Consider the following 20,823-nt stretch of genomic DNA (forward strand, 5'->3'; position numbering starts at 1 on the left):
GCGTGCATGGGTTCGCCATGCATTCAGCAGTTGTCGCCGTGTAGACGCAGTACTTACACCGGCGCAACAAATATTCAAAATTAAATCAACGGCTCCACTCAGGAGCTTGCCTGGCTTTGGAGACGCGTGAAACGTGTTGCTCAGAGCTGCTGCTCGCACCGCGCTTTCGTTTGTCATAGAGCCATGGCAGCGTCTCTGCTGCGGAACTGCTTGAGGGCCGGTGTAGGTCGCAGCAACAGCAGCCTGGTCGCTGCAGTGAGCGGTCGCGGGAGCAATTGTTTCGGAACCAAGCCGGTCGCGCCTGCGCTGGTTGCGGGTGCGTAGAAGAATGAGATTGCATGGGTCGCTTATTGCTTTGGGGGGCCCAACGCTGCAACTGAAAGGCCGGTGGCACGCGTGGCGGGGTCAGGGCCTGAACAGTCCTGGCGCCTGCCCGATGCAAAGCATGGCGTGTCTACTTTCTCACGCTGACGGCACGCAATACGCAGGGAGAGCGCCCCGTCGCATGCTGTCTCGGAGCTCTGATGGCGGCGCTGGCACGGGAGCTGGGGGCGGCCACGGCGGCGGCAGCATTCGTGGAAAGCCAGTGGGCTCCGGCGGTAGCGGAGAGCCGTCGGGCTCGGGTGGTGGCTTTGTCGGCTGGTACATGAGCTGCCTGGAGGCCAACCCGGTGCGCTGCTGCTGTACGGGGAGAACTGTTTGCACCCCGGGCTTGCGCGGCCTGCCCAACGGCCCGGCGCTGTGGAACGGCACCTTGTACCCAGACCTGGACTAGAACGTGGCCTTTGTGTCTGCGTGATTTTGCTGCCCTGCAGCTGCTCACCAAGTCGCTGACCTGCGCGCTGCTGAACGCTCTGGGCGACATCTTCTGCCAGCTGTTCATCGAGAAAAGCAGCAGCATTGACGTGAAGCGTACCGGCACGTTCACGTTCCTGGTACGTGGGCAGCCTCCTTGTTAGCGTGCCTGACGCTGGCTGCTTCTGGTGTACTCGGACCGTTCTTGTTGCCTCCAGCGCTAACTATAGAGGCGTACGCTGGTGGACCATACGCCACTTAAGCACCAAGCCTTAGCCCCGGCATTGCTCCTGCCTGTCAATGCGATCCACAGGGCATGTTCCTGGTGGGCCCCACGCTGCATTTCTGGTACTCGATTCTCAACAAGCTGGTGCCCGCCGGCGGCGCTACCGGTGAGACAAGTGTGCTTGGGGGGATAGGCATTAGAATAGGCGAATTCGGGCACGCAGCCAAGGTGCCGGACTGAATGCCTGAACGCTCTATGCACGGTGCGGTGCTGCAGCTTTTACAGCTAACCGGATATGGTTGCGCACGCAGGCGCGGTGCTGCAGCTGCTGCTGGACCAGGGTGTGTTCGCACCGCTGTTCCTGGCCACCTTCATCTCGGTGCTGTTCATCATTGACGTAAGAAGCTCTGAGGCTGCACTTCAGCCCCGTACCGTACTTGCCCTGTTCCGGTTTGTGTCAATGCTTGCAGCCGAACTCGGTTTTGGACTTTTAGGCTGTGGCACCTCCCGCCAAACAGTAGTACGTTATGGTGCTAACTTGGGCACATGCCCGTGCCCCGTCCTGCAGGGCAAGCCGCACATGATCAAGCCCAAGCTGCAGCAAGACTGGTTCGAGACAATCAAGGTCAACTGGGTGCTGTGGATCCCCGCGCAGTACTTCAACTTCCGCTTCGTGCCGCCCAATCTCCAGGTGTGCTTTTAATGACGAGTGTTGCGGAACTAATGCTTACGCAGACCAGAGCGGAAGGCGGAGTGGGCTTGCAGGCGGCACGAGAGTAGGCAGTCAGGCTTCGCTTACACACATCTATATGCGTTCGTGCATTGGTACCATGTGCAATTGTGTTCGTCAGTTCTTACGCATGCGCAGACACGCCAGCTCTCCATGTACCATCACGCAAGCACATACACATACGCAACACCTGCTCACACACAATGCATGGTGCTTCACCACTTTGACACAGGTGCTGGTGGCCAACATAGTTGCGCTGGTGTGGAACACCTACATGTCCTTCCAAAGCCACAAGGCTGTTGCGCCCGCGGTGGCCAAGTAAAGCCTCGCTTCAGCTATAACTTCAAACCACAATAAGGCCCAGCAGGGCTCACACGCAACCATAAAGGTGTGTCAGTTTGTTTATGATTGTTGTAAAGACTCTGACTGACGTGAGTCATGCTGATCTTTGTATGGGACGTCGCCGCTGGCAAGTTGTGTGCATCCTGCAGGACGAAAGTTACGTTATTTAGCTGTGTGACTGGAAGTCGTGTGAAGTCGTTGTGAGTTGTGCGTATTACTCCAGGTACTCGGCCTTCTCGTCCAGGCCGTTCTGCGCGCAGGACAATAGGCGCGTTAAGTTAGAGAGGAAGGTCATAAGTCCCCAGATGCTGCACGGCACTAAGGCGCCGAAGGAGTAAAGAGAGATGGGAGCACATCACGACTGGGGCTCCTGAAGAAGTCGCTGTAACTCCTCGTGTATGTTGCTCCAAAGCATTGGCAGTAGTACACCCTTTCAGCTCGCCGCCCACGTGTTTTGCACCCTGGGTGCCAATGGCCTGGCCCTTACCTCCTCAAAGAACTTGGCCAGCTCCGCCTCATTGCCCGCAAACCGCTTCTTGCACCAGGACAACAGCGAGTAGGTGTTGTCTGCGGACAGGGCGAGGCGTTATTGGGACCAAGGGGGTTTCCGTGCCCGCCCTTCCTTCGTGTGCGGCATCACCTAGGACGTTAGTCGGCCGTGACAGGGGAAGGCAACCACACGGTTTAGCGCATAAGCGCACCCCACCGCTCACCCAGCCAACGGTTTGCCGCCAGCTTGCAGCTCTCCGCTATGTTGTCTGTGCAAGAGAATATAAAAGCACGAGCACACTTGAGAGAACTGTTGATGGTACGGTATGCTCCACACGCTGGCACTGGCGCCAAACGAAGACAGCAGGCTGGGACAATGTGCTGGACCATGCCTCTCGACTTCACCCAACCGCAAGTCAGAGTTCCCATGTGAAGGTGCCAGCGCTTCGCGGGGTGTCTAGTACCAGCACTCACGCATGGCCTGCACCGTCTCGGGGTCGTTATCCCGGTACGCCTCCAGCTTGAATGACACCTCTGTCGCCCGCTTCTTCAGCTTGTTCAGCTCCGCCAGCGCCTGAGCACGTGACTCCTGCGACAGATGACAAGACACCAAGCGATTGGGTTAGGCGGCAGCACGAGGTAGGCTGCAGACCCAGGAAGGTCAGAGTTGTTGTGGCGCTGGTAAGGCATGCGCTGAGCACGTCCTTACGGCCTGAGCGTGCAGGGCAGCGCGAGGAAAAACAAACGCTCTGCAAACCTCTGTGTGCCACGCGCTCTGTCTTAAGCTCTCTGCATCTCACCGTGTCTGGGTTGGCTGCTTTATGTTGCTCTAGCGACGCCTCCACCTCGGCTCTCCGCTTGCGGGTTGCCGCCAGATCCGTCTCAAGCCGCTTTACGTCGTTTTCCACCTGCACAGGAGGGCCACAAAGGCAAGGAGATGTACAGCTGTAGCAGCAGTATGCTAAGGGCCATGTGGCCGGTTGCGGTTCGGCCGGAGAGCCCCAGAACTTGTACTGCCACGCGCACCACCAGAACCCAGTTCCGAACCACATACCATGACGGAGGCTTCAGATGGGAAGGCCCAATAGTAGTTGGAGATTCCAATCTTCTCCATGTGCACCAGGTTGTCATCAACGAGACTCTGCGAGAAAAAGAGACCAAGAGAGCGGAAACTGTCCGGGTGGCGCCATTTCCCAACCCAGATGCTCCAGCTTCCGACACGCGAGCTTGCCACTGCGCCCACCTCACAGCAGTTCCTTGCCCATACCCACCTGCAGCACATCTTTCACTGCTTGCGAGATGACGCCCTTCTTCGTTGCGAGCCTGCGTTGGCCATAGGCAGGCAGGAGGTGCAGGGCCAGCCAGAAAGGTTGTGGAGGCATCCCGAATTCCAAAGAGCGAGCAGGGTCACTACGCACGGTCACCACGGTCGTGACAGCGTTTGGGCCAGGAACGAAATCAGGCTTACTTCTCGATGTCCTTGCCCTGGAACACATCAGATGACTCGTGGAATATCTCCAGCACGCGGTCGCGCTTCTCCGCGGCTGAGACGCCCTTCTTGGGAGGCATGGTTCCTTTGGCCTGTGCCCGAGTCGGTGACCTTGCGTGATATCAATACCTCTATACTTGTAGTAGCGTTGCAAGCAGCTCTTGCGCTATGATAAGCTCTGCCCTGGATAAGCTGCACACAGCTGCGCCGCAGCTGAGGATTTAAAAGAACAACTGCAACGAGCTTGTAACTATTGCACACGCAGGTTGGCATATGTAAACCGTGGATTCCATTTAACCCGGGCGCGACAGACTATAAATAATTGCACCGCACGCATTTCATCCAGCGCCCACATCCGGCCACCGTCTCCCCGGCCTCCGTGTGGGCGATGGGCATACTGGGACTGCAACCTCAGGGAAGCATTGTTGAGCATGAGGGGAGAACGATGGGGCGCGGACAACGGTGGCCAGCAAATGGAAGCCCTGCGTCCCTGCGTCTCTCTGCGTCTCTGCGCCCCTGCGCCCTTCAGCTGCGGCCGAGCCTGCTCGAGTCACCAGCTTAGCAAACGCATGAATCCATCACCACGACGGCATGCCTGATTATGCTGAGGACTCGCAAAATTGGGCGAACAGGCTCACCCATCGCAGGGAGGAAGAAAGCTCCCTTGCAGCACGCGGCGGGGCTTCCCGCGCGAATGGCATCGCGCTGGGTGCAACTCATGGCAGCCCTGCATCGACTTGTGCAATATATAACACTCAAGCATTACAACGGTTATTTTGAATGCATAGGTAGAGCTTTTGTCCTAAACGCGGGGATTCGGCGCCGTGGACCGCGCGATGGAGGAGCAAATCGATCTGCGAGACGTGATTGCTTTGGACGCTGATGCTGCTGGCACTGTGTAAGTGACAATGAGCTGCTCAAGGTGTAATCTGGCAATGAATTTGTCCTCGCTGGCTGCAGCTACGCGCTTTGGCGGAGCGAGGATGGTGGCTTGCGGATAGTACTCATTGATGGACGGCAAGAGGTGCTAGATGCTCAGCAACGGCAGGTAGGGGGGGCACAAGCGTTCTTGCGGCCGCACCTCGCACTGTCGATTGGTTTGCCGACTGGTATTTACAATTGAGACTACAGGCTTCGTTGCAAGACCCTGTGGCAGTAGCCAAACCGTTGGCCACACACGTCGTGCACACCAACCCGGCGGTGAACTTTGATGCGCGGGGTCTGCGCGTGACCCCCAGCGGCCGCTACGTGGTTCTCTACGGCAACTCAAATGAGGTGAGGGCCTGGGTGCGCGGCTGCAAGGCAGGGCTCTCACCACTTCCCTGCCCAGGCACACCACTGCATAAGGACCGACAAACAACTGTAGATACCCGTGCTGAACAACTTGTTAGTCGCATACCCTTGTGAACACGTGCATGCGTCGCGGCTCACAGGACTCGTCCGTTATCTCACTTGCGGTGGTGGACCTACACGGCGGCCAGCCGCTGGCCACGCCGCCCGGATCCACGGTGCGCCACAAGCAGTGCCGGCTGCTGGCGGTGGACTCGGTGCTGTTCGGCAGCAGGCCCGGACTGGTGCTGTGCCAGGTGCGCGGCCGCCGTGTGTGGGCGCTGCAACCTATGGTGCATTGTTACCGTATGCGTGACATCAGCGACACGCCCATACCTGCACTGCTGCCGCAGGTGTCGTGGCATGCACACAGCGAGGAGCACCTGGTGGTCCTGACAAGCGACAACCGGCTGCGGCTGTACCACGTCACACACAGCTTGGCGGTGGCGGAGCAGACCCTGCACGTGGTGCCACAGGCAGGGCCACTGCCGCAGCGCTACGGCCTCAGCACCGCAGCCGCCGCGGCCGGCCACGGCGCCTCGCCAGGCCCTGGCGTGGCAGGCACCCCTGCGTCTCCCTTGGGCGGCAGTGCTGCTGGTGGAGCGTTGGGTTCCTCGGACGTAGTAGCGTTTGCTTTCGGCCCAGCGCTAGGCTGGGGGCTGTTCAGCATCCTACTGTTGGGCAATGACGGGCTGGTGTACTCGCTGGGGCCTGTGGCGCCGTTCGGCATGCGCTGCTCTGGCGCGCTGCTGCAGCGGCTGGCGGCGGATGAGGCAGCGGCGGAGGAGTGGCTGGCGGCGGTGTTTGGTATTGAGGCGGTGGAGAACCCTGGGGCGCGCAGCCGCTGGCCAGGTGTGTACAGCAGGGCGCGCTGGGGTGTGTATGGAATGGTGCATTCGTGGTATGTCAAGGTTGCGGCTGAGCTGCAGAGGGCATGAGACAGCGCATGCCGTCACAATCACGGCAGTTCTACCTAATACCTCATGCCTACACCTAACTTACAGAGCCTGCCCTTGTGTGTTCCAGTGCTGCCGCACGTGGTGGAGGATGTATCCCCGGCGCTGGTGGGACCCCTCAACCCGCGCCTGCGCCAGGAGCTGCCGCACCTTACCGCTCGTGCCGTGGGCCTGGCCGTCGCGCACACCATCACCGCCGCCTCGTCCTCGGCTTCCACAGCTAACGGCGCCTCCGCCGCCGGCCCCGCGCCCTCCTCCGTCAGCACCGCCGTGGTGGGCTATGCCGACGGACGGCTGCTTGCGTACGCGGTGGCCGGTGCCTGGGTGCCGGCCTGGTGCGACCACGCGCCGCAGTACATGACAGCCAGTGGCACAGCCGGCTCCGCACCTAGCGCCGTCCGCTACCGCTGCACGCTGCGATCAGGGGCCGGAGCCGGCGGTCTGGCGGCGGGCCTAGGCCTGGCGTTTGCGGCTGCCGCGGGTGAGGCGGCACCAGCGGCGGTCACGCCGCGCATGGTCCTGCTGGATGTGGTTGAGCTGCCCATGGACGAGGGGGCGGCAGCGCCGCCGACACAAAAGGCAGTTGTGGCCGTGGGTGTGGCTGGCACGCCCAGCAGCAGCGGGCGGTTCGGGCTGGCGGACGTGGACAGCGAGGACGAGGAGGAGGACGAGGATGGGGAGCTGTACGGCGCGGGCGGCTCCGCGGTGCCGCGGCGGCCCATGAACCTGCACATGCAGGCGGCCGCGGCGGGCGCTGCCGCCGCGACGGCGTGGGTGAGCCTGCGCAGCCGCGGCTGCTGGAGCGTAACGCTGCCCTGGAGCGCGCTGCTGCCTCGGTGGCTGGGCGGCCCGGGCGGCGCAGCGGCAGCTGAGGCGCTGCCCAGCGACCTGCCGGCGCCAGTGGTTAAGTGCGTGCACGAGGTGGCGGCGGCAGCGGCCGGCTCCATGACGCCGGCGGGCGCGGCCACGGCGGCGGGCGGCGCGGCGGTGGTGGACAGCTGCCTGCTGGCTAACCCGCTGCTGGGCGGTGGGCTGCTCATGCTCAGCCGGTCAGGTGAGCGCACGGGAATGCGGGGGCAGCTCTGCCGTCGGATGGCAGGCGGGACGTAAAGGAGCTGAGCGTAGGGTATGGAAGCGGGCACGGGTCAACGGCTGAGTTCGTGTGCATGTTGCTTGCAGGGACGCTTCACTACTACCAGCCTGCCGGCGCGGCGGAGCTGGTGTCGCACCAGGCGGCCGCGGCGGCTGCCGCTTCTACGCCGGGTGGCGCCAGCGCCGCCGCCGCTGCAACGGGCGGCGCCGGGCTGTCACCTCTGGCTAGCCCTGAGCAGCGCAAGGCGGCTGTGGAGGCTCACATCCGGGCGGTTTACAGCAGCCTAATAGCGCCACCAGCAGACCGCAAGCTGCCCAAGCCGCCGCCAGGTCCGTAAATTGATGGCGCGTGGCGCATTATGGCTGTGTGCAAATTGTTTGACATGGCCAGGTTGCGACATGCGACATGTAACATAGCAACATACGACATACAGACTCGCCCACATTTGCATAGCTACGCGCCTGGAGCTCATTCAAGTAACATCTCCCAGCTTTGCGGCGGTGCATTGCGCTAGCATAGCCACAAGCTCCTCCCACTGGCCGCACCCTACGCCACGCCACCACCACCGTGGCAACCGTGACACGTTTTGTTGTGTGCCACGGCGTTCCACGCTTACCAGAGGCATATTGAATGCATCCACAATATGTTGGGCGGGTTTGGATGCGTTTGGGCGGTATGTGCGTTATGTCGCAATGTCGTATGTCGCAATTAACGTGTCCACATGTCGCAACCTGACCATGTCAAATAACTTGCAATATGGAGTCCGGAGCGGTACCGGCTACGGTTTTGGAGTTTGCTCTTTTGCAATGAACGCGTGGGCTGTATGTCAAGCCGCAGTCTGAGCACTTGTGCTCACTCCCGCTCGCTGCGCCTGAGCGCAGGTGCGCCTACGCCGCTGACGGTGGCCATCCCGGAGGGCCTGCGCCACCTCACCGACTGCATCGCCGCACTGCGCGCTACCCACATTCCCTTCCTCACCGGTGCCTCGCTGGATCTGACGGCGCGCGCGGACGCGCTGCGGGCCGAGGCCGCCAAGCATGCCGCCGCGGTGGCGGACCTAACTGACCTTGCGGCCGCGGCGGAGGCACGGCAGGCGTCGCTGGAGGCGCGTGTGGCGCGGCTCAAGAGCCTGCACGAGAACCTGGTAGAGCGGGCAGGTGAGCTGGGGATAGCGGGACTGGAGGGGACGCACAGGTCTTCGTCCGTGTTGGAACTTGCATCACTCGGCGTTGCAGTTGTCGCCGCCAGCACCCAACCATCTCCTGTATTCATGCCTTTTACCCTGCAGGCGTGCTGGCGAGCCTGCACTGGTCGCTCCCGCGCGCGCTGTCCCATGCCGAGCGCGACATGCGCGACCAGCTGTCCGCCCTGGAGTCGCGCGCAACCTCGCTGGATAAGCAGTGGGGCGCATTGGCGAGCCGGGCGCGGCGGCTGTGCGATGAGCGCCGCAGTGCGTCAGGGCCTGGCGGCGCGCTGCGCGCCGGCACAGGCGTCAAGATGGCGACAGTGCCGGAGTCGCAGCTAGAGAAGGTGGGGCCGGCTTACCGTTGCGTGAATGCGGCTGACATATAGGGGTTGCATCGAGGGGTTGCATCTTGCAACCCATGCATGGAGTGCGAGACACCACCTTCGCTGCATTATCCATGTGGTCACGAGCATGTTGCTGCTTGTAGGTGCACGAGGCTGTGGTGGCGCAGTACCGCGGCCTGACGGCGGCGCGGGCGGCCCTGACGGCACTGGAGCAGCATGCGGCGGCAGCGGTAGCGGACCGTACCGCGGAGCAGCTGGAGAAGGGTTTGGGGCTGGGTGGCAGCAATTCTGCCAAGATGGCTGGGCTGGGCGTGGCAGCTTGACGTGCTAGGAAGGCATTGCCAATGGGGGACGCTTGTAGCATCTGGCTTGTGGGGCAGGTGGTGGCACGCAGTGCATGGCGCGCGGCTCTGGCGGAACTTTACAACGGCGTTGATAAGTGTTAACGTTTTATGGCCGTGGCAGGCAACATATGGGGACTGACACCGCTTCATACAATGTAACGTTGTATGCGTACTCTTGGGGCCGGATGCGTGGGCCGGATGGTCTCTCACGGTCTCACCGGACGGTCGCCTTCTTGTAATGTTGCATTCATGAATACCGTATTATGTTTGCATCCTTTGCCGGCAGCTCAGTTCTTATTTAAGAATACATCTCTGGCTACATAGTGCAACATGAAAGGCGGTTGCCACTGTACGTACACCTCCCGCCTACAACCCGGGCAGCTCCACCTCTCCTTTTGAGTTGTGGAGACTTTCACTGAGGCTGTGCACAAGCCCCGCCATCCACGCCACGTCCTCCGCCACTAGCCGGTTCTTGGGCGTCAACTGCATATGTGAGGCTGTTGGGCCGCTGCCCCCAACATGCCCACCACCGCTACCACCGTCATGGTCACTCGCCCGCCGCTGCTCTGCCCGGTCAAGCGGCAAAGGTGGCGGCGCATGTCGGGCCGCGCTTCGCCCCTCCGCCGCAACAGCGGCTGCCGCTGCAGCCACGGCGGCCTGCTGCGATGCGTTCGGGGAAGAGCTGGGCGACTGGGCCTTCGGCGTGAAGCCGCCAGCGGGGCTTAGCCCGCCGCCGGAGGGCGTGGGGCTGCGCAGCTCGTTGCCGCGAGGCCCGCTCATTAGCTGGTGCAGTTGAAGCAGCGACCCGTACAGCGCATCTGTCTGCGACCGCAATTCCTTGGCCTCCGCAGGGTTGATCTTTCCGGAACTGGCCAGGGCCGCAAGCGCGTTGCTGACCGACTGCATCTGTGATGCCGACGTGGGGTCCGTGCTGGAGCGCGTGGGCTCTGGGCCGGTCAGCCCCGCCTCAGTCAGCACGGCGCCAATGGCACCCACCATACCGGCCCCTGAGCGCCCCGCCGTCAGGGTCTCTCCCAGGAGCACCGAGTCCTCATCCTCTGCATGGGAGGCAGAAGCTCTCCTGGCGCCACCTCGCCCAGGCCCCATTCCCACCGCCGAAGCTCCACTGCTGTGCAGCTGCGCAACACCGTCCACCGGACCCCCACGACTCTTGCCCAGCGCCTGTTGCTGCCGCTGCTGCTGCATTTGCTGCTGCTGCATCTGTTCCGCCCGCAGCCGCTCCTTCTCCTGCCTCTGGCGCAAGACGTCAATGCCAGTAGTGGCGTCCGTCGGCTCATTCGCCCAGGGCTGCCGGTCCCCCCAGGCCTTTGTCTTGCCCGCCGGGGCACCCGGCTCTATGACGAAAGCCCGGTCGTCACCCGAGTGGCCCGGGTCGTAATGCCCCAGCTCTCCACCGCCAAGCCGAGCTAGGTACTCCAGGTCGCTCTGCTTGAGCCCGTCCATCAAGCTACTACCGCCTAGCCCGCCGTCGCCGTCCTCGTCTGCGCCCGCCAGCGCCATAGAGGCCATCATCTCGGCGGCGTGGTCGGCCTGACCGGCGTGAGAGGCCTGCGACTGGCGGTGACCAGCCGGGCCCAGGCTGTCGGCCTGGCTGCGAGCCAGCTCCTCCTGTAGAGCAGGTGCCATCCGGTGAGCGCTTGCGAGCAAAGGAACGAGTGCAAGTGCCTAGCAATCTTACGATACATACATGTAGTATTGACGAAATTGGGACTGAGTGTCTCACCTGCTTGATCTTCATTTGCACCAGCCCGTGCAGCGCGTGCACCGACTGGCGCAGCAGTGCTGCCGGGTTGTCCTCGTCGTCCTCGTCGCCATGACCCTTGCCACCGCCCTCCCCGTCCGACCCCTCGTACTCTTCGAACTCCTCGTCTTCGTACGCGTTATCCTCTTCCTCATCGCCAGCAGCTCCTGCCCGCACCAGTGACCCATGCGCTGCTGCGCCCAAGCCCGACCCGTGAGGTGGGCTGCCGTAGGCACCCATTGCTGACGAGGACGCCACGGCCCCCGACGCTCGTGGAGCCAGCGGCGGCCGCCGTGAACCCGCGGCCATGCTGCCCGTGACGGCGCCCATTCCTCCTAACCCGGGTGAGCCGCCTGGGGACGCTGTGGACAGGGACACCAGTGACCGCATCGCGGCAGCGTCACTGCCCGGCCCTGAGGCCGTGCTACCACCCAGCCCGCCACGTAGACCCGCTTGGTGCTGCCGCCCCGCGGCCGAGGCTGATGGGCTGGCACCCAGGTACGACGCGAACGTGGCGTCCACGTCCCCCATCGCCGCCGTCGAAGCGGAGACGGGTGCGGTGCTGCTGCGTGGCCCTGCCGCCTCCCGCTGCAGAGCCGCGGCCGTAGCACCGCCGTAATGCTGCAGCCGCACCGCGGCCTCCTGGGCGGCGGGAGCGGTGGGGTTTAGGGCGGCGATGGCTGACACGGTGGAACGATCCAGCACGTGACCGCCACCGCCCGCCTCCGGCCCGGCGCCGTAGCGGCTGGAGGGGCGCATGGCGGCGCCCGGTGAAGCCGCAGACGGCGAGGGCAGCAGGACCACCCGCTCACCTGAATATTTGAAGTAATAGACCGAGAGATGGGAAAGTGAGTGAGGCTAGGTAATGAATTCATGGTAAAGCACCGGTTGCAAGCTGCTTGCCGAACCAGGAACAGGACAGCGTGCCAGGAACGCACCTCCGCCGTATGATGGGATACCGCTGCTGAGGCGCCGCTGGGTGCTGCCTGTGGCGCCATGCTGGACATCAAGCGGTGGCGGTGAGGCAGTGCGGTGCGTCGTGGAGGCAGTGCGGGCTGGCGTGTTGTCGCGTGCCGACGTGGTGCGCAGCCGCGTTGTGCTCCCGCCACTGCCAGGAGCGACAGGAGATCCCCGGTCTGCGTTCGCGACAAACACGCCAGGACCTTGTTGAAAAGCGTGCTCCGTGGATACAGCCCAACGTACAAGACTTATCCGCTTTATATGACTTACCTCTGACCAAGCCGCCTGCGCCGCCGGCTGCTCTCCCACCCGCCGGCCCCACCGGCGTTTCGTCGATGTTGCCAGGCGACACGGCCGCCCCCGCGTTCCACTCCTCATTCCAGGCTGGCCGTCGGCCGCGTGGTGGCTTTGGCGGCGTGCCTTTGGTACCATTTGCTGCACGAGCTGCCGCCGCCTTTCGCATCATGGGCATACCTAGGATCTCCTGCAGCCTGTTGTAGATGAGGCCTGTGCGCACCAAGGTATTACCGTATCATCAGCTCAAGCTGCCCATGGCTACTGTATTTCCGGACAACCTGTTTTGCAGCAGCACATCCACGACTTATGCTCGAGTGGTTCTGATACACTCACCATCTAGCTCCTGGACGTTGACCGCCACCGTGCCGTCGCCGTGGCTGCCCTCATGCCCGCCCCCCTCGCCAGAGCTGCTGCCACGCTTTGGACCCCGCCGTGGAGCGTTCATTTCCTGAGTGTACGGCGACGGCTTCTTGGGGCCCGACGGCTTGCTCAGGCCTGCAGTCGCTCGACGCATGGGTTTGAAGTGCGTCAGCTTGTGTCCACAGAATGAGGCTAAGCGGGGGATGAAGGCGGCACCCCCGCCGTTCACATGTCATGGTGCACCAAGCGTGCTGGGCCGACGTACCGCGTGCCTCCGGCGGCAGGGTTGATTTGGCCCTGTTGATCATTTTGTCCATCCTCGCGCGCCGCTGGTCTTCCTCCCTGCAGTTTGCGCGTGCGTCAAGTCTTCATGCGGGTCGGCATGCCTCGGCGCCGCTGCACCCGTGCCCGTGTCTCATACAGTATGCAGTCGTCAGCAATCTTGACAAGTTTCTCGATAAGTTTACGCTCCCTCACCATTTGTTCACGACGGGATTCGTGTGAAACTGCGTTTTCTTCATGGCTGTATCCTGTCTATACCAGCATTTGTCTGAGTGAAAATGAATGAGGAGGCAAGGCGAGTTGGCCAACCTGTCCACATTATTCAGTCTTCCTGCGCCATGAGGCGAGGGCTCATTGAGTTTCTTTCCTCGCCGCGGGCCAACAACCATCCAAACAGTTATAATAGATGCTCGTGACACGCATTTCGACAGGCATTCTTTCTGCACGACCCCACGACTCCCGCTGAAAACACGACGCAGATCTTTCTGCACTCTGAACGCTAGGCACATTTTCTCTACACGTACCTGGCGCATTTCTCGCTGTGATTATCCAGGCTTGCAGCTTGCAACAGGAGACCAGCGGCATGCCTCCCGCAAGCCCTTGCCCGGGGCTGGACGGGTGCATGGCACCCTCCACCTCCACACCCGTGTCCATGGGCACCACCATTATCGGTAAGCCAAGGAGCGCTGCAAGTCATGTGAAGGGCACGTGAAGGATCTGGGGGTACCAGTTCCGGCCAGCAACGTGTCTTGAGGTGTGGACCGAAAGTGCACAGAAACTCCCCATGACCAGGGCTGTGTCCCGTTGTCGCAGTGTCGCATGCAAACGACCGCTTGCACCCTTCCGCTATGCACTTTTGCCCGTGCAGCTGTAACCTTCAACGGTGGAGTCATTCTGGCCGCTGACTCGCGCACTTCCACCGGCAACTATATTGCTAACCGTGTGACGGACAAGGTGGGTAGGTTCCGGCTTGCCGTGGCTGGGTTGCAGGGAGAGCTCCCGCTGCAGCTAACGAAGCCGGCGTCAACGTCGCAGTCTGCTTAAAGCTGTGTAATCCTTCACGCAGATTACGCCACTGTGCGATAACGTGTACACGCTACGCTCCGGTTCAGCAGCGGACACCCAAGCCATTGCGGGCTATGTACAACACTTCATCGCCCAGCATCAGGCAGAAGAGGTGCGTGTGTGACCAGGAGACAAGCCTCCCTGATACTGGTTGCGCTCGCTACTGCTTACGAAGAGCCACAGCGCTGAAAGCACCCAGCCCGTGGATGTTATGCATGTCCTAATCTACCGGGGACGCGTGTAGGGCGAGCACATCAACGTGAAGACGGCCGCGAACTTGGTCAAGATGATGGCCTACAACAACAAAGACAACCTGCAGGCCGGACTCATCGTGGCGGGGTACGACAAGCACGGAGGCGGGCAGGTGAGGCGTTGGACTGTGGCGCATTGTTAACATGGCGATACGTGTTGCGTTGGTGAAAGCTGATTGCTAGCTGTTTGGTGCGAAAGTTTGGCACGAAGGTGTGTTGTTGGCCGGCCTTGTCTCTACTGCAGGTGTTCTCTATCTCGCTGGGTGGCACCATCACGGAGACGTCTTTCGCGATGAGCGGCTCGGGCTCCACCTACATCAACGGCTTCGTGGACAAGTACTGGCGCGAGGGCATGTCGGAGCAGGAGGCCATGGACTTTGTGACCAAGGCGCTCAGGTGGGTGGGCGGGGGTGAATGCCTGAGCGAAATGAATGGGGTGGGCCAGGTGGGCTGCCGTGAACCAATGTATCAGGGGTGCCACACATTTTAGCTTCGTGTATATTAGGAAAAGAAGTCGTGTGCCGGGCTGAGGAGTACCATCAATCAACACAGACGCCGCTCGTAGCATGCGCGTTCGCAGGCACGCCTTTGAAGCTGCTGCCTCGTATGTCGCGCTCCGTAGGTACGCCATGACCTGGGACGCCAGCTCGGGCGGCTGCATGCGCACCGTGACAATCACTGCCAGCGGCGTGAAGCGCACCTTCATCCCCGGCAGTGACATCCCGCCCACCTACGGCGAGCTGCCGTTCCCCACCGCGCCTGTCCGGGCATGATGGGCGTGTGCATGTGCTGTGGTGTGCAAGGCATGATGTAGGCGGAGATGGTAGCGTTAGGGGTGGCAATGACTAGCGCAACGGATATTTTGTTGTATGGTCGAGGATAGCGGCGGGTTTGGTGATTCTGTAAGCGGCTGTGATGGCAGGAAGGTTACAAACATACAGAAGCAAATCCATCAACCGCGTACGGCTCTGCGAGGGCATCTTGCCTTGGTAGGCATCCGCTTCCAGGTTAAGTCACGAAGCAAGAGCGTGTGGCTGGCAGGTGGACGAGGACACGGGAACCGAGGTGAGAGCCACGTGAGAGTTTACCTGTTCACGCAACTCCGTGGACCAGTGCTGCCAGTGCTATTGATGTATATTCAGGGTAGATGTACGAGCGGGAGGCCACTTGCGCAACTAGCACAAGGACCGTGCAGTGCACTGTTGTGAAATGTAAATCATGCCAACCGCCGAACGGTTGTCGTGTGCTGTGCCATGCGACGACTGAACTCTTGCATGCTCTGGTTGCAGAGGTCACCCGGCGATGGCAAGGCGTGTTGCTACATTGTGTCTGTCATTTCCTGTTCAGCGGGCGGGGACAAGGGTGGGGAGGCTAGGAGGCGTCCGGTTGGGGATCGGGGAAGCGGTGCCCACACATGTGTGTCATGCGGGCTCTCTGTGTTGCATCATGCAGGTTTACATGCACCAAAAGTATCGGTCAAAATTGCAGCCGTTCCGGGCTCCTGGCTCGCAGTGGAACTGCACTTGCCGCTGTAACTGTCGTTTCACCAAGCTCCAAATCGCTTACTCAAATGCCATGTACCGATGAAGACTGACTATTATGAACGAAAGCCATTAAGATCAGTGAATGGCGCAATGCGCGCGTTTGCACCGTGGCCAAAGAGCCCCCCATCGGCAGCACAGTCACAGCTCCGGAGCCATGCGTTCATCAGCTCTGTATGGGCAGGCTAGGCCCACGGCGAGGGCGCAGCCATGGGTGCTGGTGCTCCCCAGCGGACCCGTGCCGCTCCTGCCGCACACCCGCGCCTGGACCCCTCCCGCCGCTGCCTCGCACTTCTAACGGCGGCAGGGAAGAAGCCGATGGAGCTGCAAACACTGGGGGAAGCTGGAACTGGGGTGCTTGGATCATGCTTCATAGCAATTACGAGAAGGCGCCGCCCCGCGGCGCCAGCGCTGCCAGGTGCGATGTACACGCTTACTATCTGTCGGCGTGCCCGGTGCGACTAGGGAGGCCGGGAACTCCCATTCCATCAGGCCACGAATGATGTTGCCGGTGGACCCTTCCTTAATGATGCCTTGCAAGAGGGGCAGTAGGCCGGTGGTGTGCCGCGGGGCTGAGACGCTGGCGGAAAGTGGATTTGGGGGCGGGGCAACCCTTGCTTGCATGGGGGCCCGCGATGGGGCCGCCGTACGGGCGCAATGGGGCTTTGCCCTCGCGGCCCTGGCCTTATAAGGGAGCTTGGCCGCGTTAAATGCTGTTCTTTGATACATACGAGCAAGTCACACACTTCGCCTTCCTGCACAGACTCTCACTTGTTTAGGTTGTTCCCTGGGGTCCTTGGTTGGGGCTTGCAATTTGCCGTTGTGCTGCCAGTCTCCTTGCGTCCACTATGGCCGCGTCCAGTCGGCCGGTGTTTCCCGGCCCTTGCTGTGTGACGGCTAGCTATCTGCGTCCAGTGCCTGTGTGCGGGTGAGGCTGCTGTCCTGTGTGGGCTGGGCAGGGATATGCGCAATGCCTGGGTGGGCCGTAGCATGGAGGCGCCGATCGGGTCCTTGGGGGCTAGCTGGGCTGGTTGCCCTACCTCTCACACGAGGACGCATGCAGCTGAGGTTGCGGGGCCTGTGAAACAGGCGTCGACGCTTGACCTTTGCGGCTACATCCCTAGCTTCCGCGCCCAGACGCATGCTCGCATGCGCCGGCTCCTTCGAGTGTTGAACCCCGGCGTGCCTTGGCTTGTCGGCGTGTTTGCGCATTCAGGCTGGGCTCTAGAAGCGAACACAGAACCAGAACCGATGTGCTTGACGAAGTGAAGCGAGTCCTGTTTCCCGATGACGACGATGGTTCAAGCGAGCGGGTTAGTCGTGTACCTGCATCTTTAACTTTCGGCCGGTCGAAAGCTAAACATGCATTTGCGCGCTCCCATGCACGATTATCAAATGGGTCAGTAGGACGCGGTGCTCACGGTTTTAACCCTTCGAATGGAGAAGGGCGACGACAGAAGTCCTGGGGAACGGTGAACCGGGAATCTGCGGACTAGGTCGTTTTGTGGGGGCTGAGCCCTAAGGCCCCGGCCCTGGTTCAAGCGGTCACCTGCCCCATCGAAAGCCCGCGTTTCCCCGGGTCTGGGCGTGGGAGGGCAAGGCGCGGGAGGGCAAGGCGCGGCAGGGCGTGAGAGGGGAGGAAGGGAGGGCGGGGCGAGGCAGAGCGTGAGAGGGGAGGAAGCGGTGTGTAGGGCACGGCAAGGCAAGGCAGTCCGCAAGAGGCAGGGCAGGGCAGGACGTGAGAGGGGCGTGCAGGGCGAGGTAGAGCCGCCTCAAAGCCAACATGGGCAGAGCTGCGTGCGTGCGTGGGGGGGTAGCCATCCATGGGGGGGGGGGGGGCGCATCGAACGCCAGCAAGAGCAACATGGGCAGCCAGGTGGAAAGCCGATCACAAAGCTTTTCAGAATGTGCGGATCGTGCACGCACTGCCAGCTCAAAACGTGCCTGTCGAACTAGCTATGACGCCCTGTCCGCCCTGTTCGACCAGCCATGCACTCCTGCTCTGCCGCTGCAAACTGTTTGCTGTCTGCTTGGGGTACGGGCGTCAGCTGCACCCTAAGGGACCTCGCCAACCTGTCTGAACCCTGTCCCATCACACGCCCTGTCCGCCGGTGCCTTGCTTACTCCCTACCCCTTCACAGGCCGGCTCTCACGCTGCCGCCGCTGAGATTGTGTGCTGCGAGGTGACCACCCGCCACAGCTCGGGCGCAGCCCGTGTCGGCGCCGCCGCCACGGAGCCCACAGCCGCATGCAGCCCTGCACGCGCGGCTGCCTCCAGCAGCGCCGACCCCATGTCGCCTGCGGCGGTGCGCTTCATCAGCGACCGGGCCGTCGCCGCCGGCGCTGCGCCCTTCACGGCACCTGCCCGGCTCACGTCCACGCCTCCTCCGCCGGTGTCTGGTGCGGAGCTGGCGGCGGGGCTGCAGGCGGCCTTCCCCATCCTGGGCGCGGCCTCGCTGGCGACTGGTGCCGGTGCCGTCAAGGTCCTGGTGGGCGGCCGCGTGGTGCACCGGGCCGGGTGGGTGGCGGGCGTCAGCACCGGGCTGCGCCAGCGCGAGGTGCAGCACGTGCCCTCTGCGTTCGTGGCGGAGCGGCACAGGCCCCTGGTCGCCCTGGCGCGCAAGAGCGTGACGGTGCGCTTCCCGCCTGCGGAGCTGCGTGCTGCGCTGTCGGACCCGAGCCCGGAGTGGTTCGCTGACATGCTGCGGCCCTGCGTGCGTGAGGCGGTCGTGTGCGGCGAGGTGATGCGCCGCTTCCGGTCCAGGCACGGCCAGGCGGCGCTGGAGCGCTGGTTCCCCGAGCAGTTTGGGTGGACCGTGGAGGTGGTGTCGGAAAAGGAGGCGGGCGTGAGCGGCTGCTTCCGCTTCGTCACGCACAGGTGCGTGCAACCGGCAGTTGCGGTCACCCGATATGCGTGTATGTTTCTGGTAAATGCCGGGGGTGACTGTGTGGGGTTGCATGCACGCACAGACACGCACATACGGTACCGTCTCTATCCTGGCTGTCCTGTCTTTTGTTGTGACTCGCGCTTCCTGTGCGCTTCCCATCTTGCTTGCAACGCAGCGCGTGGCAGGCCAACGGCAACCTGGAGAGCTACATGACCAACCTGTTCGCGGACCGCGACCCTGAGCGGTACGCCAAGACCGTCAAAGCACTCACACAGGTAGGTGGTGCTGCTAATGTTGCGTGGTGCTGGGTTTGGTGGTGTGCGGCTCCAGCTGCTGATGTCGCCCTGCTGCCGGCAACCCCATCGATGCCTTCCCTGACCTTGCACTTGCTTATGGATCTTGCCTCCGACTCCCGCAGTGGGCCCACGTGTGTGAGCTGCTGAGCGCCGCCGGCATCACGCACGGAGACATGAAGCCGGGCAACCTGCTGGTGGACGAGGACGGTGAGTGCTGACTCGCTCCTTAGCGCGAGAACGGCCCAACAAGCGCCGGCCATGCCAACTAGGGTTCTGTAGTCATGCGACACCATACGGGTTGAACCGCGCGCGGGGTCCGATGGCTGTGTGCCCCTATCTATTTCCTAATTGCAAGCGCCGTGCGTGTCCGCCCCTAAACCACCGCGCGCCTCACGCTACCTCATCGGGCCCGCTCGCCGCCCGTGTGTGTTTCCTCCCCAGGCAACATCAAGCTCACGGACCTGGACGGTGCGGCTCTGCTGCCTGCGCACATCGTGATGGACGCACAGGAGGACGCCGAGATGGCCACGGCGGCGGGCAGCGGCGGGGCGGCGGCGGCCGTCGCGAGCGCCGCGATGCGCGGGCTGGAGACGGCGGCTGTGTCCGAGTCTCCGTACACGATGACGACGGCGTTTGCGCCGCCTGAGATGTGGGTGGGCTGGGCGCGCTCTCGCATGAGCTACCCGGACTCGCTGGAGCAGCTTCTGGCGCGTGCTGAGTCGCGCAGCTGGGCGGGCGCGCTGCAGCTACTTCAGCAGCTGGACGGCTGCGAGACGCGGCTTGAGCAGCTGCAGCTGCTGTCCGACCTGGGCGGCCGCGACTGGATGTGCGCCGCCTCGCACACGTACCTGCTGGGCGCGGCCGTGTGCGACTGGTCCTGCGAGCAGCTGGGGCAGCTGGCGTGTGTGGTTGGTGGTGGCGGGCGGGCGCTGCAGTCGGACGTGGGCTTCCTGTCCGAGCTGCACGACGTGGCTGAGGGGCTCATGGCGCTGCGGCCGTGCCAGCGGCCCAGCATGCAGCAGCTGCGCACACGACTGGCGCGACTGGCAGATGACTGGTGCTAAAGCAGCTGTCTATGGCAGTCGGGCAAGGCAGTAGGGGTGGAGAGGGGGTTGGGGGACAGAGGGCAGGTAACGTCACGTGCGTGCCTCAAAGCAGCGGAGGCCTTACCTGGCTCGGGCAGGGCAAAATGGGAAATTGAAGACGTGGTTATGGGTCCTGCAACGCCGCCGGGTACACACGTGCTTGTGGACAATAATGAACCAACGGTATCCGCCAAGGTATGCGGCACGCACGGGCAGGACGAAAGAGAGACGTGGGTGCATGGATGTGGTGCAACACCGCTGGTACACATATACTGCTGGCAGGGATGGTGTGCACTGTGGACTTGTGAGCAATAGCGGAGGTATCCGCATACATACCGTATGGGAGGGATGCTAACTTGGCGGATTGATAACCCAAATTTTGTGTGTGGGACACGGGTATCTAATGAGCTCAACATATACTGAATGGTCTGTCTGATTCAAACAGTGGTGTGCGTGGCGTCACGTGGGCATTGGCGTAGCGCACGTTTCCCTTGAATGGAAGAGCCACCTTACTTGTTCATATTGCTCGCGTGGAATTGTGCTATACGACGGTTTTGTTGCATCCTGCATGCTGCGTGCGAGGGTCCGAGATGTCAACGGTTGTGGTGATGCCCGAGGAGTGAGGGAATATAAAGCCCTGCATTTGCTGTTGCCATCCAGCGACTGGAAGGCGGTTGGCCACGCTTGGTAGAGGGCTGGTTCGTGGGGCGGCG

General features: G+C 62.3%; 6 protein-coding genes across 6 annotated transcripts; 4 read left to right on the forward strand and 2 right to left on the reverse strand.

Annotated features, from left to right (window-relative positions):
* The first annotated feature begins 75 nt into the window (after positions 1-75).
* CHLRE_06g278800v5 (uncharacterized protein) lies at positions 76-2,492 on the forward strand. The gene is made up of 7 exons (XM_001695244.2): positions 76-316; positions 489-670; positions 816-935; positions 1,109-1,187; positions 1,333-1,418; positions 1,590-1,712; positions 1,984-2,492. The coding sequence occupies exons 1-7, from the start codon at positions 184-186 to the stop codon at positions 2,071-2,073; spliced, it is 813 nt and encodes a 270-aa protein (XP_001695296.1). The 5' UTR covers positions 76-183; the 3' UTR covers positions 2,074-2,492.
* A 1-nt stretch (position 2,493) lies between these two features.
* On the reverse strand, positions 2,494-4,359 carry CHLRE_06g278850v5 (uncharacterized protein). Its single transcript, XM_043063226.1, has 7 exons — positions 4,051-4,359; positions 3,854-3,905; positions 3,637-3,723; positions 3,383-3,490; positions 3,057-3,171; positions 2,807-2,851; positions 2,494-2,660 (listed from the first exon to the last, which is right to left on the reverse strand). The coding sequence occupies exons 1-7, from the start codon at positions 4,149-4,151 to the stop codon at positions 2,527-2,529; spliced, it is 642 nt and encodes a 213-aa protein (XP_042923932.1). The 5' UTR covers positions 4,152-4,359; the 3' UTR covers positions 2,494-2,526.
* A 500-nt stretch (positions 4,360-4,859) lies between these two features.
* Positions 4,860-9,571, forward strand: CHLRE_06g278900v5 (uncharacterized protein). Its single transcript, XM_043063227.1, has 10 exons — positions 4,860-4,969; positions 5,032-5,119; positions 5,203-5,346; positions 5,505-5,657; positions 5,754-6,252; positions 6,427-7,410; positions 7,536-7,778; positions 8,331-8,606; positions 8,738-8,979; positions 9,123-9,571. Exons 1-10 carry the CDS (start codon positions 4,908-4,910, stop codon positions 9,300-9,302), a joined length of 2,871 nt encoding a protein of 956 aa, XP_042923933.1. The 5' UTR covers positions 4,860-4,907; the 3' UTR covers positions 9,303-9,571.
* Positions 9,572-9,573: 2 nt separating this feature from the next.
* Positions 9,574-13,259, reverse strand: CHLRE_06g278950v5 (uncharacterized protein). The gene is made up of 7 exons (XM_043063228.1): positions 13,180-13,259; positions 12,968-13,044; positions 12,676-12,837; positions 12,316-12,552; positions 12,024-12,221; positions 11,068-11,897; positions 9,574-10,952 (listed from the first exon to the last, which is right to left on the reverse strand). The coding sequence occupies exons 1-7, from the start codon at positions 13,221-13,223 to the stop codon at positions 9,690-9,692; spliced, it is 2,811 nt and encodes a 936-aa protein (XP_042923934.1). The 5' UTR covers positions 13,224-13,259; the 3' UTR covers positions 9,574-9,689.
* Positions 13,260-13,379: 120 nt separating this feature from the next.
* Positions 13,380-15,629, forward strand: CHLRE_06g279000v5 (uncharacterized protein). Its single transcript, XM_001695246.2, has 6 exons — positions 13,380-13,655; positions 13,853-13,938; positions 14,051-14,161; positions 14,294-14,413; positions 14,545-14,696; positions 14,923-15,629. Exons 1-6 carry the CDS (start codon positions 13,568-13,570, stop codon positions 15,071-15,073), a joined length of 708 nt encoding a protein of 235 aa, XP_001695298.2. The 5' UTR covers positions 13,380-13,567; the 3' UTR covers positions 15,074-15,629.
* Positions 15,630-16,959: 1,330 nt separating this feature from the next.
* On the forward strand, positions 16,960-20,801 carry CHLRE_06g279050v5 (uncharacterized protein). The gene is made up of 5 exons (XM_043063229.1): positions 16,960-17,146; positions 17,983-18,719; positions 18,905-19,004; positions 19,148-19,232; positions 19,467-20,801. Exons 1-5 carry the CDS (start codon positions 17,138-17,140, stop codon positions 20,087-20,089), a joined length of 1,554 nt encoding a protein of 517 aa, XP_042923935.1. The 5' UTR covers positions 16,960-17,137; the 3' UTR covers positions 20,090-20,801.
* Positions 20,802-20,823: the final 22 nt, after the last annotated feature.

This window comes from Chlamydomonas reinhardtii, chromosome 6, assembly GCF_000002595.2.
Source record: "Chlamydomonas reinhardtii strain CC-503 cw92 mt+ chromosome 6, whole genome shotgun sequence".
Classification (NCBI taxonomy): domain Eukaryota; kingdom Viridiplantae; phylum Chlorophyta; class Chlorophyceae; order Chlamydomonadales; family Chlamydomonadaceae; genus Chlamydomonas; species Chlamydomonas reinhardtii.